This window comes from Macrobrachium nipponense, chromosome 2 (genome assembly GCF_015104395.2).
Source record: "Macrobrachium nipponense isolate FS-2020 chromosome 2, ASM1510439v2, whole genome shotgun sequence".
Taxonomy (NCBI): Eukaryota; Metazoa; Arthropoda; class Malacostraca; order Decapoda; family Palaemonidae; genus Macrobrachium; species Macrobrachium nipponense.
Genome location: NC_087201.1, coordinates 57,915,772 through 57,933,029, shown reverse-complemented (window position 1 = coordinate 57,933,029; position 17,258 = coordinate 57,915,772). Strand labels below are relative to the sequence as shown.

The following is a 17,258-nucleotide window of genomic DNA, read 5'->3' as shown; positions in this document are numbered from 1 at the left end:
TGGTATATTAAGTCATATACATTCCTTTATATTTTATTATTGTTGAGTTTGTTTTATTCAACTTTTATGTTAATTGCTTTAGATTGTTTTGATACATAGCTTTACACAGATACCTTTTTTTGTACATATATGATATTTCTCCTGTATATATGTATATTACCTTAAGTTAAGAAATATTATTAGCATTAAGTATAGATTAAGTAATACTATTGTTGTATATTTCTATTTTGTATCACTGTGTATATGTATCTTTATTAGCAATTATATTGATTTATTTTTATTTTATCTTTTATTTGAGACCTCTTTGTATTTTTGTTGATTTCTTTACAATCTTGTGCTATTTCTCTGGTACGATTTCGCGCAGCGACACGAGCTGAGCCCAGAAAAGGGATTTTGACGTAAGGAAAAATCTATTTCTGGGCGATTGGCTCGTGTCGCCAGCGAAATCCCGCCTATCCCATCCCATCGCCAAGATTGTCTGCTAACTTCAGGATGGCCACCAGAGGCGCAGCAGTCGGCAGCATGGATGGAGTAGTAGTAGTAGGTGCTGCCCACTCTGTGGGTCGGCTCGCTTCTTGGGGGATTTTGTAGTGGGAGAATTCTATTGGCATTTGGCTCGTGGGTAGTGGTTCCCTCACACGCCATAGTGTTCATACCGACACTCTGGGAGGGTGAGCGAGTCAGTTATACTGACCTTTTTCTTTATTTATTTATTCTCTGGTATGTGTTAGTACATTTACCCTAGAAATAATAGTTTTGTACAAGTAACTTACCCCACAGATATATACTTAGCTATAGACTTTTCGGTTCGTCCCGACAGAATTTCAAACTAAAACTCGTCAAGGCACAACCGCGACAGGTAGGTCAGGTGATCCACCATTCCCGCCCGCTGGGGTGGCGGGGGTGGGGTGCTGGAACTATTCCCGTTTTCTAAGTCATAATTTCTCTGTCGGTTGAACGGACAACACCTATTGTTCGTTCCTCCATCTTGGATTTCAACTCGTTTGCCGAGAATTTGGATTGGTTTTTTGGTGACGTATTCTGTTTTTTCTCTGGCTTGGCATACACTTATTGTGGACTGTTTTTCGACGTTTTGGTTTTGACTACTCTTTCACGATGTCCTGACGCTAAGGCTTCACCTATGTTTAGAGTTTGCAGTAGGGAAGACTGTAGGTTAGGCTGCCTAAATCGGCATTGATCCGCATAGTATTTGCGCTAAATGCAGGGAGAATGAATGTTCTTTTATTAACACCTGTGTGGAATGCGAGAACCTTACGGAGCTTGAATGGAAGGAATTATCATCATATGTTAGGAAGCTTGAGAGAGATAGAGTGAGGAAGGCTTCAGCTAGGTCATCTAGTAGATCTTGCTCCTTAGAACAAGAAATTAACTCTCCATCTAACAATTTTCCCTTAGCCTCAGCTGCTTCTCCCTGTTCTGAATCCAAAGATTCTTCGTCAGAGCGGGAAAATGTAAAAACTTCAATTAAGAAACTTCAAGCTCAAGCTACGAGCTCTAAACCAAGGTAAGAGTGGTGATAGTGACTTGTGCAGTGTCCCCAGTGCAGTGGAGGGGGCGTCTGACCGGTTCCTCATTGCTCCTAGGCCTAGACCTCTTCCAAACTCCCAGACCAGGGGAGGAGGAATGTCGAAAGCCGCAGGGAGGATGCAGAACATCCCCAACGGTCAGGCGTCCCTTCGGCAGATCCTGTTGTTAAGTCCAGGCTGCCTCGGATTGCCGCAGAAAAGGCGTCCTAAAGGAGTGTTTTTCGGCCTCAGACTCTTCCTCTCCTAGACGAGGATGGAGTTCGGCCTCCCGTTCGCGCCCTTTGAAGAGAGCCTGGAAGGCTCCTAAAGGAGACGCTGCTGACTCCAGCCCCGAGTTTTCCCGAGGGATTGGCCTTCGGGACCTAAGAAGACTAGACAAGAGGGGAGCCTGCTCTTCAGGATCCGACCAAGAAGTTTTTGGTTAATCTGCAAGAGCAATTAGCTTCGCTCGTAGGCTCTTTTGCTAAGGACTCTTACAAGGAGGAAGGATGTCTCGCTCCCTGTTAACAGTTCCGCTAAGCGTCCTTCTTCGTATAGGAGAGAACTCTCACGATCTCCAGGACGTTTATCGCCTTCGTCGAGAGACTCGTCGGATAGGAGTTGTTCTCCTGAGAGAGCCCTTTCGCCCTATAGGCTGTCTTCCCCGAAGCGCCCTCTTAGGACACAGCGCATCGGAAGCAGAAGTCTCGATCGTTTAGGTGCAAGGAACCGGGAAACCGATTTAGGTATCAGGATCCCTTGGGTCTTCAGGACCAGGAGCCAGACAGGCGCAAAGAGGCAGCAAGACGCAAGAAAGGACGTCAAGAGCCTCTTAGAACTCTGGATTCAGGACGTCAGGATTCTGCTAGAAGGCAGGAATCAGGACGCTATGAGCCAGGACGCCATGAGTCAGGGCGCCAGGAGTCAGGGCGCCAGGAGTCAGGGCGCCAGGAGTCAGGGCGTCAGGAGTCAGGGCGCCAGGAGTTAGGACGCCAGAAAACAGGACGCCAGAGTACTTAGGCGTCAAGTGTTAGGGCGCCAAGAGCCTGTTAAGCGTCAGGAATCAGGACGCGGGGATCTTTTCAAGCGCCCTGAATCAGGACGCCAGGAGCCTAGCAAGCGCCACGAACCCGACGAACCTAGACAACAAGAGTCTAGTAGGCACAAGAGTGTTTGCCGACAGACAGAGACCTCACTCTTCGTATAGGAGTGCTAATGTTCCACGCTCCCCCCCTTCTCGGGAAAGGAGTTCTTCTCCAGGGAAGAGCCAGATCACTCCAAAACGATCTCCTTCTGGTTAGATCAGTTGGACCAGGTATCGGAAGACGAAGAGCCTGTAGATGTAGCAGTTTCGGACTACAAGAGACTTTCTCTTTTGCTACTAAAGGAGTTCGGAGACTCCCTTCATCCGCGACCCTCCTTCACCAGGATCGTTGATGTCCAGCACTAAAGCTCTCAAATCGTCTTCCTTCGTTAAGATGCGCCCCGCTCTTTGTATGAAAAAGGCATTGAAAACTTTTTCAGAGTGGTTTGACTTCCAGAAGGGAAGCGGGCAAGACAGTTTTTTGCTGCCCTCCTTCCAAGTTAACAGGCAAACCAGGAAGGTGGTACGAGACCAAAGAGCCGATGGGTTAGGTCTGCCTTCTTCCGCGGATGCGGATTTTGCTTCTTAGTGGACTCCTGCTAGGAGGGAAAGTCGTTTGCTGTCTGCTAAGGCGACTTGGGGCATGTGTGAGCTGGACCACCTTCTAAAAGGGCCTCTTTAAAACCCTAGAAGTCTTCAACTTTATGGACTGGGCTTTAGGAGCATTAGCGAAGAGAGCTCAGGACACGGACTTTGTTTCCATGGAGGAACTTTCGAGCGTCCCTGGCTTGCCTGGACGAGCGGTCGTGGACGGTTCTGTGGAAGTTGCCTCTCTTTTTGGAACGGGAGTATTGAAGAAGAGATCTGTCTTTAGCTCTTTCTTAGCAAGAGCAGTATCACCCTTGCAAAGGACATCTCTTCTTTTTGCTCCTTTATCCCCCGCACCTTTTTCCACAAGAGACGGTTAGAGAGGTTTCGAAATCTCTTACGGAGAAGGCAACTCAAGATCTCCTCACGCACTCAGCCAAGAAGTTTAGGCCGGCAGTGCCGATAGAGAAGAAAGAGAGACCCTCTTTTGTTCAGCCCTTTCGAGGGGCCTCCTCTTCTAGAGCCCCTCTTAGAGGTCGAAGACCAGAGAGAAAGAGTAGACCATCTAGAAGGTCCTTCGGGAAGTCTAGATGAACAGCAAGTCCTCCAGACAAAAGTAGGCGCCAGGCTACTCCACTTTGCCAAAGTCTGGGCGCAGAAGGGAGCGGACTCCTGGTCCCTCTCTATCCTGAAAAAAGGATACCTGATCCCCTTCAGAGAATCCTCCCTTGACGACAACTCCAAGGAGTTGACCGCCAGATACTCGGATCCGGTCCGAAAGCTTGCTATGTGTTGCAAGCAGTGGAACAGATGATTTCCAAGGAAGCGGTAGAACTGGTTCAAGATCTCCAGTCTCCAGGATTCTACAATCGGCTATTCCTGGTACCGAAAGCATCGGGGGGATGGAGACCAGTTCTAGACGTCAGTGCCCTGAATTTCTTTGTCTTGAAGAAGAAATTTTCAATGGAGACGTCTTCCTCTGTTCTATCTGCTCTTCGTCCAGGGGACATGGATGGTGTCCCTGGACCTTCAGGATGCGTATTTCCATGTGCCAATTCATCCGGCAGCAAGGAAGTATCTGAGGTTCATGTTCCAAGGGAAAGTGTTCCAGTTCCGAGCGATGTCTTCGGACTTTCGACTGCCCCTCAAGTCTTTACGGACATCATGAAGAATGTAGCTTATGGCTACATCTGGAAGGGATCAGGATCTCGTTATATCTGGACGATTGGCTAATAAGAGCCCAATCGGAGAAAAAATGTCTGGAGGACCTTTTAGTGTTACTCTAAAGTTGACAAAGTCCTTAGGACTTTTAGTAAATCACGAGAAATCCATGCTGACTCCCCAGCAAAGTATTGTCTATCTGGGGATTCAGATGGATTCTCGGGATTTTCTAGCGTATCCTTCGCAGGAAAGGAGAGAACGCTGCCTAGAAAAGGTGTCAGTCTTCTTAAGGAAAGAACATTGTTCCGCGAGGGAATGGATGAGCTTGCTGGGGGGGGACCCTCTCCTCGATGGAACAGTTCGTTTCCTTAGGAAGACTTCACCTACGACCCCTTCAATTTTATCTGAAGGAGAAGTGGGATTGGAAGTCCAACAATATGGGAGAGACTTTTCCAATCTCGAAACGGATCAAGGAGAATATCCGTTGGTGGTTAGATCCACAGAAACTAAGCAAAGGAATCTCCCTTCGCTTACAGAACCCGCGCCTAGCGTTGTTTGCAGACGCCTCAGATTCAGGGTGGGGAGCGACCCTAGGTTCGCAAGAAGTGTCAGGCATTTGGGAAGGAGAACAAGTGTCCTGGCACATCAACAAGAAAGAGCTAACAGCCATTCATCTAGCTTTGGTTCATTTCGAGGAACAGGTCTCAGGTCTGGGGATTCAGATTCACTCGGACAACACAACAGCCCTCGCTTATATAAAGAAGCAAGGGGGGACGCATTCCTTTTCCCTGTACGAATCAGCAAAGGATCTGCTGATTTGGGCACAGGAAAGGAAGATCTCTCTCCTCACAAGGTTTGTGCAGGGAGAGAAAAATGTCCGGGCAGATCTGTTAAGCAACAAAAGAACAAGTCCTACCCACGGAATGGACTCTCAATCCTCAGATTTGCCAACAACTTTGGCATCTGTGGGGAAGGCCCAATATAGACCGTTCGCCTGTTCGCGACCAACAAGAATCACAGATTAGAAACCTATTGCTCCCCGATCTCGGATCCTCAAGCAGTAGCAGTAGACAGCTTTCTGCTAGATTGGACGGGCTTGGACGCGTACGCCTTCCCTCCTTTCAAGATAGTAGGAGAAGTGTTGAGGAAGTTCGCTTGCTCGGAAGGAACAAGAATGACCCTCATCGCTCCCTTTTGGCCGGCTCTCGATTGGTTCACAGAGGTGCTGGAGTGGTTAGTGATTTTTTCCAAGATCGCTTCCACTAAGGAACGATCTTCTCAAACAACCCCACTTCGACAGGTTTCACAAAAACCTCCCCGCTCTAAGTCTGACCGCCTTCAGACTGTCGAAGGACTTGTCAGAGCAAGGGCTTTTCACGAGAAGTGGCGAAGGCTATTGCAAGAGCCAGAAGAGTCTCCACTTCTAAAGTATATCAGTCGAAGTGGGAGTTGTTTAGAAGATGGTGTAAGGAAAATAAAATATCCTCCTCCAGTACCTCTGTAACTGAAATCGCAGATTTTCTCCTATATTTGAGAAAAGACTGTAACCTGGCAGTTTCAACAGTGAAGGGTTACAGAAGTATGCTGGCCTCAGTTTTTCGACATAGAGGAATAGATCTGACAAACAATAAAGATCTTCATGGACCTTATAAGGTCTTTTGAGACCACGAAAGAACATGTAATCAAGAAGCCTAGCTGGAACTTGGATGTGGTCCTCAAGTTCCTAATGTCGGAAAAATTCGTACCATCTCACGCAGCTTCGTTTAGGGACTTAACAAGAAAGTCTTTATTCCTTTTTGCGTTAGCACAGCAAGAGAGTGAGCGAGTTGCAAGCTTTGGAAGGTAAAGTGGGGTTTAAGAAAGATTCAGCGATTTGCTCCTTTCGACCATTTTTTCTAGCGAAAAATGAAAATCCCTCAAAGCCTTGGCCAAGAAAGCTTTGAGATAAAGGAATATCTTTATTAACAGGGAGAGACTAGAAAGGACTTTGTGTCCAGTCAGGGCACTCAAGTTCTACCTGGAGAAGAAGAAGTTGCTGAAAGGTACAGAAGAAAGTCTTTGGTGCTCTGTAAAAGAGATCCGAAAGAGCGATTTCTAAGAACGCCCTTACATTCTTCATAAAAGATGTAATAAGGGAAGCTCACCTTAAATGCGAAGAAGAGCATTTCAAGGTTCTCAGAGTGAGAGCTCATGAAGTGAGAGCCATAGCTACGTCGATGGCATTTCACAAAACATGGTCGCTTCAGGCTCTTATAGAGTCGACATTTTGGAGATGTAATTCGGTGTTCGCCTCGAATTACCTAAGAGATGTTAAAATTTCGTACGCAAAAGTGCTTTTGCTCTGGGAGCGTATGTTTCGGCGAATTCAGTGCTGGGAGAAGGGGCTGAGGCTAATCCTTCCTATTTAGTTTAAGGCTTAAATTACTGTTTATTGTTGGTTGTTTTTATTGGTTAATTGTCAGAGGGAATAGGGACCCTCTTACAATTCATAGATTGTAACAAGACTAACATGGGTCAGGTGATCGGGATTGGCTTCAGTGCTCTTTGTGATTTGTTTAATAACCTTAACTCTGTCATGTAAGAGGGCGAGTCTCCATTGATATGACAAAAGGTCAAGGCTCTACCATGTAAGTGGGTCAGCCCCCATTGGTACGATCCAGTATAGGCTCTGTCGCGTAAGCGGGCTAGCCCCCATTGACACGATCCAAAGAGTTACTTCAACCATAGGTTCATTCCTCGTTGAAACTCTTGAGGCAAGCAGACTCATCGACAGTAGTCATGAAGTCTTCAGCCCAATAAGTAGGAACTATGGATTATGTTATCCAAGAACATAGGTTGTTTTTTCCTGTTTTTTAATGTATGTAGTTTAAATATTATTTTGTTTTTAGCTGTCTCTTGCCCGCCACCAAGGGTGCCAATCAGCTAAGTATATATCTGCTGGGTAAGTTACTTGTACAAAAATGATATTGTTAAGATACAATAAAGTTTTGTACATACTTACCTGGCAGATATATACGATTAATGGCCCACCCAGCCTCCCCTCAGGAGACAGGTGGAAGAGAAATTATGACTTAGAAAACGGGAATAGTTCCAGACCCCGCCACCCAGCGGCGGAATGGTGGATCACCTGACCTACCTGTCGCGTGTGCCGCGAGTTTTGAAATTCTGTCGTCGGGACCGGAACCGTCTATAGCTAAGTATATATCTGCCAGGTAAGTATGTACAAAACTTTATTGTATCTTAACAATATCATATTAAAGGATATTTCGCTGGCGACACGAGCCAATCGCCCAGAAATAGATTTTTCCTTACGTCAAAATCCCTTTTATATCTTTCTTCCTTCGGGTCTGCCCACAGATCCTTAGAACCTCTTTTCCTTGGACCGGTGCCTATGGTGTGTGGTTCTAGAGGTAAGGATGTGAGAGTGACTGGCCTCTCCACATTCCCCTCCTTTTCCTTCTACTCCTCTTCCTTCAGGTTGAGGATAGGACTCAAACTTACACTTGATGGTCGGGCATTTGATATGGTAAGCTTGCACATCGAGTATCCTTTCTATTTTTCTTAGCAGAATTATAGAAGCAATCCTGCTCCTTTTTCTAGCAAGTGGAGGAAGGGGAGTGGCAATAATGCAATCCCTTCCCAGAACTTTGCATTAATGCCTCTGATTCTAAATATTCTTCCCAGTCCTTTTTTGGATGAGTGATGATTCCTCACTCATTTTGAAAAGGCCCAGAAGTCTGACTCTTGATCATGCAGCTCTTATACTCTGATCAAGTTGTCAGAGGCAGTGCAGGAAGGCTATTCCAGAGGAATAGCCCGTGTGTGCTGAACTTCAGTTGTTCTAGAAGCTCACTCACATCCCTCCCACCAATCAGTGAGTCTTCCCTATGTAAAGGACTGAGGGTTTGTATATTGTGTTGGAACAAATCACAATTTTTGAAAGTAAATTATATTTTTCCTAACTATATAAACCTGAGATCCTTTACATTAATCCCCACCTCATGCCACCCCTCAACCTGAAACCTGGGCCAAAAGGCAAAGTGGAGTACTTACATCTGGCAGGCAGGCCTATCCGCCTACTAGATGGTAGTTACTGCCTAACCACCTTGTTCAAGAATTTAACTGCTTTAATCCAGCCTGCGCTGAAAGTAATTCCTAATGTAAAGGACCTCAGGTTTGTATAGTTAGGAAAAATTCAATTGACTTTAAAAAATTTTGATTTTTTGCTCTTACTCAAAATTTGCCTATTAGATAGGAAATTTTGAACAAAACTTATTTTGTGAATAATATATCAATTTGCAATTTTATATATATATTATCAACAGCACAGTCTGCAATGGTGGTACAAAATTTGGACTTGATCTGACCATTCAAAATTAGATTTTTAGGACATCATTCATTTCTGAGAAAATCGTGTTTTGCATTAAATGCTTTTAAAAAGTAGTTTCACAATAAAGTTTTGAAAAGTATCTTACTTTCTGATATACCTTAGGCATCCTTCTTAACAACTAAGACATAACAAAAAGTTTATATGATGAGTCCAACAAAACTTCATTTTTTGCACGATAACCTCAAGTGGCTCCCTGACCATGTCCAGAAACTCCTTAGAAAGAAAGGGTTTTCTAAGGGAGCTTCAGAAGCTATCGCCATGTGTAGGAGAAAATCTTCAAGTAATGTTTTATCAGAATAAGTGGAGAATCAGTGGTGCAAGAATTCCAACATCTCTTCTTCTAAATCCACTGTGATACAAATAGCCCATTTCTTGCTTCATTTGAGGTCAGTAAGAGACCTGTCATCCTCTACCATCAAGGGCTATAGGGCCATGTTGGCATTGGTTTTACATCACAGGGGCTTGGACTTGTCTTCCAACCCAGACATCTCTGATCTCATTAGATCATTTGATACTTCTAATCGTAAAGATTCTCCTTTGGTGCCTTGGAATCTGGATATTGTGTTAAAGTGGTTGTGTGGGCCTCGTTTTGAGCCTATGCATGGACTTAGTCTGAGGAATGATATTTATTCCTATTCACTTGGTTTTTTAGCCAAGAATGAGTCTCCCTCTAATCCTTGGGCTCGTTCATTTTCGATCCCTGAGTAATGACAATCAGGAAAGAACTCTGTGCCCTGTGGTCTTTCAAGAACTACCTTCACAGAACTAAAAACATTCATTGAGGTTTTGGCAGTCTTTGTTGTTCTGTCATAAAACCCTCCAGACCATTATCTAAGAATTTAGCATTCTTCTTAAGAGACGTCATCCGAGAAGAACATTCTTCTGTTAAGGAGAATGTTCTCTTGGTCTGCAGGGCTAAAGCTCATGAAATTAGGGCAGTAACCACTTCTCTGGCGTTTAAGAGAAATTTATCTCATATATCTTGTTAATTCTACGTCTTGGAAATGCAAATCTTTTTGCATCACATTATCTCTGTGACATTGAGACGGTGGAAGACTGCAGTGCCCTGGATCCGTTTCTTGCGGCTGGTGTGGTGTTGGGAAAGGAAGTGTAAGAAGCAACCTTTCCTAAAATAATTATTCTCCTTGACATAAGATGTGATGTTTTTTTATGGGAAATCTGGAGGTACAAAGTACCTTGAGTACCCTTCAGTCCTTTGATAGGGTAGTGGTGGATATTTAGTTAGTTTTGGTTATAGGTAACAATTTTTTCTGGTGATATGTATGTTGGTGCTGATCCCTGGGCAGGAGCAATTATTTTGATCCTTTGTTAGCCATTGAAATTGTTCTTTGCTACAAAGGTCCAACTAAAGTATTAATAGGCACTACATGGCTTTACCGCCACACAGTATTTTCCTGCTACAACTCTCTTATCAGGTAAGGAATCAACAAACATTGTAATTAATGTTGGCAGTTTTTTTCTATTCTCGATCTGTCTTTTTAAAGAAGGTTAGGTAGAATTATCCATGCCTCCCTCCTTCCCGCAATGTGGAAATCACCTGTTGTATAGTAATTAAAAATGACACATTACTCAGTACATTGGACCCCCGTATTCGCGTTCTCCGGATTCACGGACTCACACATTCGCGGATTTCTCTCGGGAACGTTTCCCCGCATTATTCACGGAAAATTCGCACATTTGCAGTATTTTTCTATGGGAAATATGTATCCACAAATTCCTGGTGTTTCAGATCAATTTTAAAATCTTAAAATGCACTTTTTGTGATAAAACTATTAAAAAACCAAGTATGAACATTTTTAGTGGGTTTTTCTTGAGTTTTAACTAACAAAATAGGCTTTTTTTAGCATTTTTATAGGGGTTCCAAACATTTGCGGGTTCTAACTATTCACGGGAGGGTCTGGTACGCATCCCCCGCGAATACGTGGGGACCACTGTAATTATGTAATATGAGCCCACCCTCCGTCCCCTAGCATGGATTTCTTTTTATGAGCATAAACAAACTGAGCTCTTTGCTGACTTGTACCTCTCTCTTGCCCCAAAAGTTTGAGGGGCACTGTTACCTAGCCAAAACAAATAGAAAATTAGTGCTACCTGTGAATTTTGGGATTTTAACTGCCAGCAAATGAAACTCTTAGCTTTATGATTACTGGATAAGTATAGTTAAAAGCTTATTTTATCATAAAAATGTAATTTTTCAGTGCCAAAATGTACTGAGTTTTGGCTGTTTTGGTTAATAGCAATTTTTGCTTATCATCAAGCCCTGTCAGAATGGAACTCCCTCCGATAGCCAGGGACTGCCTGTAATGTGAGAAGGAAGTGGAGAGACTGTCGGAAAAATTGTAAAACTCAAAGTCGTAGGATTAATTTTATAAAAGGTCTGCAAAGCTAAGAAGAAAGGAAATTCCATCAGAGTTTTATTTATGATGATGCTGATTATAAATGAACTAACTGTAATAAGCATGTGTCTGTTCTGTTCTGTGCTGTGCTGTATACAACCATTGTATGTTCTCTTAATGTGTTCATAAATGATTTTCTACTCAACTTTCTTTTTCAGAGGGTATTGACTCTCAAGACAGAGATGGGAAGGAAAATGATATGACTGATGGAAACAAAAATGATACTCCATTTAGCAATATTTATGCAGCATCTTCAACATCTACAACTTCCCAAACAGTGGTTGTTCCTGAATCATGTGTGGTAAGAGAGGATATTTTGATCAGTAAATGACGTGTATTACAATGGACAAAAAATAAAACTTTTAATTATGAGTATGGTTGTTGAGGATTAGTCTGAAACTGAACAGAACACTTTGTTGCACAGTGCTGTACACTAATAAAACAGGTTTTGCTGTAGAAAAAAACTAATTTTTGGTAGCTACTGTGAGTGCTCAAAGGTGTTATATTTTCATGGTCCCCCCAGGGCTCCATAAGTGGCCAGAATAGGTTCTACTCCTCTCACAGATGTGGTAACAACCTGTTATGGCCAACCTCATCACGCTCCAGGTCTGTGCAAGATAAATGTTCACCCCAGTCCCATGCCTTTTCATCTGGGAAAATGGATGGGTTTGAGGACTCACAGCAGCTACCAAAAATAAGTTTTTCAAACATCAAAACATGTTTTTTGATAGCAGAGCTGCTGTTTGTCCTCAAAGGAGTTACAAAAGAAACTGACAGATGATGCAACAGCAACAGTTTAGCTCCTAATAAATAAATCCCAACAGCCCAGATTAATTTCTGGTTCAAGGTTTATAGTCAAAAGTTATTAATCATTGTTCTTACATTATATACAAACATCAGTCTTTTACAATAAGAATTACTTTCGGCGAGGCTAGAAAACGTCTGTTAAACTCTTGAATAAGGTGATAAGGTAACTACTGTTTGGTAGGCAGAAATACCCACATGCCCAGATGTAAACATTCCAGTTTACTTTCGGTCATCAAGTGCCTCAGTGGCGTGGTTAGAATGGTGTTAGACGTGCCACCTCAGTGGCCGCGAGTTCAATTCTGGATCATTCCATTGAGGAGTGAGAGATGTGTATTTCTGGTGATAGAAGTTCATACTTGACGTGGTTCGGAAGTTGCGTAAAGCTGTTGGGTCCGTTGCTGAATAACCACTGGTTCCATGCAACATAAAAGCACCATACAAACAAACAAACAAACTTTCAGCCCTCATGTGATGCTGACGTGTTTTTGGAGCTCTTTGCCTGACTGACTTTAAGCTCATTTTTCTTGATGGATCTTTTTTTTATGTTATTTTTGTGTATATACTGTGTGTGTTTCATATTTGTTGATATACAAACCCACGATTTGTGATAGCCTTGCGTAGGCCATTGTTCCCCAACATGGGGGACTTGGGTTTGGCGGCCAGAGGTGTAAGGAGTTCGCCCCCCGTCATTGGGCCTCACACCCTTCACTCATACAAGGGCATGACTGTGTCCCTTTTTTGTCATGTGCTGAGTGTTGCTCTTTGCTGCCTGCACTGTGAATAAGTTTGATAGAAAGAAAGTTCAGAGGGGGTTGCTGAGCATCGTCAGGAGTTTTTCACTTTGGTTTGCACTTCTGCAGCCAGTCCTTGAGGTTCTGCCCCAAGACTAGTTCTGTGTCGGGTGCTCTTTCAAGAGATACCTGATTGCACGCGAACCTACGGATTCGTGTGCATCTAGAGTCGGTAACGCTGAGTCCTCTTGCCATCATGACTCAGGCACGGAGTGGAAGAAAGAAGTGAGTCGCTCAGGTGGCTCACGCTTCCCAGTGATCGCTCTCTGGTGATCACTCAGTACCCAGGATGATGTGACGGTCCTGCAGGACTGTGCACGCAGTGAGACTGGGGATCCCCCATTCAGTACCAGCCCTCACCAGTGAGGTGTACACTCAACTCCACCTAGACCACGGTCACATCCGCGTGATTGACCAGTCTCAGTGGCGGCGAACGTTTCTCCTGCTGTGCGAGAGTTTCGTATCCCTTCTCGGGAAAGCATTTCTCCAGGACGAGAAGGCTCTCCTAGACTCGTGTTGCAGCCATTACCGCAAGTTGATGGCTGCCTGCAGCTCACTTCTCCTGCTAGTTTGGCTAGCAAGGCGAGCGAGAGCGTCCAGTCTTCCTCACTTATTCCCTCTACTTCCTATGGCTACACCAAGAGAGGCGAGGTGAATAGGAGGGATCCTGCAGAGTGCTCTCCATAGGACTCAGCGTCGGGGGACTACATTCCTGGAAGGATCTTAGGGTACCACCAGATGTATGTCCATGTCGTTGAAGAAGGATCTTCTGTCAGTGACGTGCATTTTGGGAGCCTCGAGTGCATATTCTGATCCCCCTCAGTTTCTACAGGAGTTGAGGAGGGCCCCTCCCTGGTTATCATTGTATGAAATTTGGGGGTCTCACCAAGTGCTTAAATTCTTTGGAATTTCTAGCACTTTAACTGTTTTGGTCTTCTATGATCTGCAAACACTCAGGCGAGAGGAGAATTTCCGATATTTGTTATCACAATATCTGGGAATCTCGCTGAATGCTCGAATTCCTCAGAATTTCTGGCGTTCTCATGGTGATTTGGTTTTCTGTGATTTCCAAACACTTGGGCAACGGGTATTCCCAATAATTATTTAAATAATTAGGAGTTTCGCCGAGTGCCCGGATCCCTTGATTTCACTTGCGCTCGCTGAGTGCTCGGTTTCATCATGTTGCAGAGAACCAGAGCGAGACAAGGCTCCCCCGCTTATTGTCTTGCAAAAGTCGGGTTTTCTCGTCGAGCATGGAAATTCTTACGAATTCTAGCACTTGCCAAGTGCTCACTATCATGAGTGCTTGGATAGCGAAAAGAGCCTTTACCGGTACAGATGAGTTTGCTTTTCAGTCTGGTTTTGAGTTATGCAAAGCTTGATAATGCATGCAACACCTTCTAGGTGAATGATCAAGTACCGTCCTTGTGTCTTGGAACTTTGGGTCCGAACACGTAGGACAGCAGACACAGAATCCCTCCTTCTTGGAGCTTTTGCCTCGTAAGAGAACAGTTACTATTTGGGAAAAAGTGATAGTTTTTGCTGATGGTTACCACTCATAATTATATAGTGGTGATTTGCTCAGCTCACTAGACTCGGTTCGGCCGAGCCAAGTATGAGGTTCAACCGAACGAACTCTCTGCTCTTGATAAGTGCGATCCTTTGCCATAACATAGCATCTTCCCTTCCCGTGTTGCAGTGAGTTTTCACAGAGGTCATCGTCTTCATCTTCGTCATCTGATGCCTCCTTACCTCCCTCTTCGAAGGCTTCCACGCCCTAAGAAGAGGAAGGTAGTTTCTCCGCCCCCTAAGGGTCTTGGGGAGGGAGTAGTTGGCTGTCTCTTCTGCCACCTGCTCTTTCTGGAGTGGGAACTGGATGCTATTTCCACTTGCGAAAGCCATGAATGGCTAATCTTCAAGTGCCAAGATCGATGTCACTGTTCCTTGGGAAAAGGCATCTGAAGGAGATAAGAGGAGGTCCTCTGTGTAGTCCTCTTCATTAGGTTCAATCACAGAGAAGATTGATGCGTAGCAAGATGTAGCAAATTTTCGCCAGCTTTTAATGCATTTAACTACGCTCAACTTTCACTCGCATTCGTGGAACAAAACAGTTGCAGGAAATGAATGTTTTGTTTAACAGAGTGAGAACACCGCAAGTTCAGAGAAGAGCGGGCAAAATCAGTCAATCCTCCTCTCTTTTTTTTTTTCCCTTTATTTCATGGTCACACCGGAATGAACAAAGAAATAAGAGGAATTCTATGGAGTCTACTCCTCAGAATTCGAATCTCAGAGACTATGTTTTTGGTTCAATCTTAGGATCTTACCAAACATACATCAATCTTTTCAGGATGGATAGCACCAAGATGTTTGAATGCCTCTCCAGTTTTACTGTTTTGGGGACAAACAGTTCGGCTTGAACTAGTCAACTTCAGTTCCTGTTATCACCGTAGAAGCCTCCCTTCAGGAAACTTCACCTTCGCTCTCTTCATTAGAGAATGAAGGAGGTCTGCTTCCAGTCCTTATCTTGTCTCTTGAATGAAGAATTAGGCTGGAGCACAATTTGCAGGCACCTACTAATATACTTGTTCTGTTATGTGACCAAGATGAATAGTACCTTCTCTTAAGTAACCTGATACTCGGAACAAACTCTTAGGTCTCCCATGAGTTTCTGGTTATGATTTTGAGATGACTAATGGTATTGTTTGCTAACAACGCCGCAACATTTGCTGTATCACCAAACAAGAGGGTTTCTCTCCCTCCTATTTCGGTTAAAATGTAGATGCTCGAGTGTACATATTTCTTTATGCTCGATGGATCTAGCTGAACGCATTCCATCATGGAATGCACTACCAGACAACTCAGTGTAGAAGTCGAGTGAGGGGGAGAATGCTGTACTTCACTCTGAGATTCTGTTTGTATTAGTACTGTTTCTCCTCTGTCGAGGATTAACTACCAATTATAATCTCTGCCCAGCAGTCACAGACGTAGGTATCTGGTTGTACAGAAAATCTTGCATAAGGCCCATGTCTCATGCTCAACATTTGCCGTTGCGAGAATTTTCAGACAGATATATCTCATTAGACTCAGTATCATTCTGTTTACCCCATGGTATAACAGAAGTCTGTGGTAGTCTTCTGTTCCATAGCACTTGCCCCATCGGCCGCTGCTATGATGCAGAATTTTCTTCAGACAGTTGAGTTTTGTCTTCTGATATACATTTTCTAATCCGTAGGATGTTCAATTATTCTTTATTCACCGCAAATTGAAAGTGAATAATGGAAGATTTTGCCTGTTCCCCGCCCAACTAGCTATGCTTCTAGAGTAAGTAGACAATTCCTCCCTGATCCAACCCACAGGAAGCAGTTCTTCAGGCAGTACAATCCCTGTTTTCATACATTCAACTTCCCTGACAGATATATACTTAGCTATAGACTCGTCGTCCCCGACAGAAATTCGAATTTCGCAGCACACTCTACAGGTAGGAAGGTCAGGTGATCTACCGTCCTGCCGCTGGGTGGCAGGAATAGGAACCATTACCTTCTAGAACCAGATTTTCTCTGTCGCCATATTGTAAACATACGTTTGCGGTATCTCCTGACTTGATTTTCGTGTTTCATCGCCATCGATCTTCTGGGCTGTCTTTTGCAGGGAAGTACTGGGTCTTTGGCTCGGCATACACTTTTATTAACTTTTATTAGCTTTTTAATGAATTTGGCTTCGAAAATTTCGAAGAATATATGACTTGTAACTACCGAAATTGTCGTTAGACACTCACATAGTTTGCAAGAAAGGGAAACATAGTTTGCAAGAAAGGGAAATATTAATATTTATTCATTAATACGTGTAATAAGTGGTAGAATTGATTGAGGAAATATACTGACTTTCTACTTTAGGGAGTCAGAAAAGAATATACGTAACTAGATACGCTTCCTTTAGAAGTTTTATTGGCTACTCGTACTAACGAGCAGTTATAGTATTAACAGTACTAGTAGTGTTGCATCCTCATCACCTTCTTATTTCACAGAAACTTCAAATTCATAATTGCAATTTGAAGACAAAGGATGTAGCTCAAAATGCGAGCTATTAAAAGGTAAGAAGTGATTACAGTGTTCCCCATTGCAGTGGAGGGTGCGTCTGATCGGCTCTGTCTCGCTCCCAGGTCTAGACCTCTTCCAAACTCACAAGCCCAGAGGAGAAGGAATGTCGAAAGCCACACGGAGGTTTCAGAGAATCCCCACCGGTCAGGCGTCCCCTCGGCAGATTCTGTAGAACGTCCCAGACTGCCAAGTTCGCCATTGGAAAGGCGTCCTAAAATAATGGAGGGTGCGTCCGATTGGCTCTGTCTTGCTCTCAGGCCTAGACCTCTTCCAAGCTCACAAGCCCAGAGGAGAAGGAATGTCGAAAGCCGCACGGAGGTTTCAGAGAATCCCCACCGGTCGGGCGTCCCCTCGGCAGGTTCTGTAGTAGCGTCCCAGACTGCCAAGGATAGCCGTT

The 17,258-nt window shown here is 44.0% G+C and overlaps 1 protein-coding gene across 3 annotated transcripts in view; it reads left to right on the top strand.

Annotated features, from left to right (window-relative positions):
- Positions 1–17,258, top strand: part of LOC135220610 (TM2 domain-containing protein almondex-like) — a 245,560-nt gene that overhangs the window by 92,940 nt on the left and 135,362 nt on the right. For all 3 annotated transcript variants that reach the window (XM_064257915.1, XM_064257913.1, XM_064257914.1), the window contains one exon: positions 11,325–11,467. In XM_064257915.1, coding sequence (XP_064113985.1) covers positions 11,325–11,467 — 143 coding nt within the window. The remainder of the gene's footprint in view (positions 1–11,324; positions 11,468–17,258) is intronic.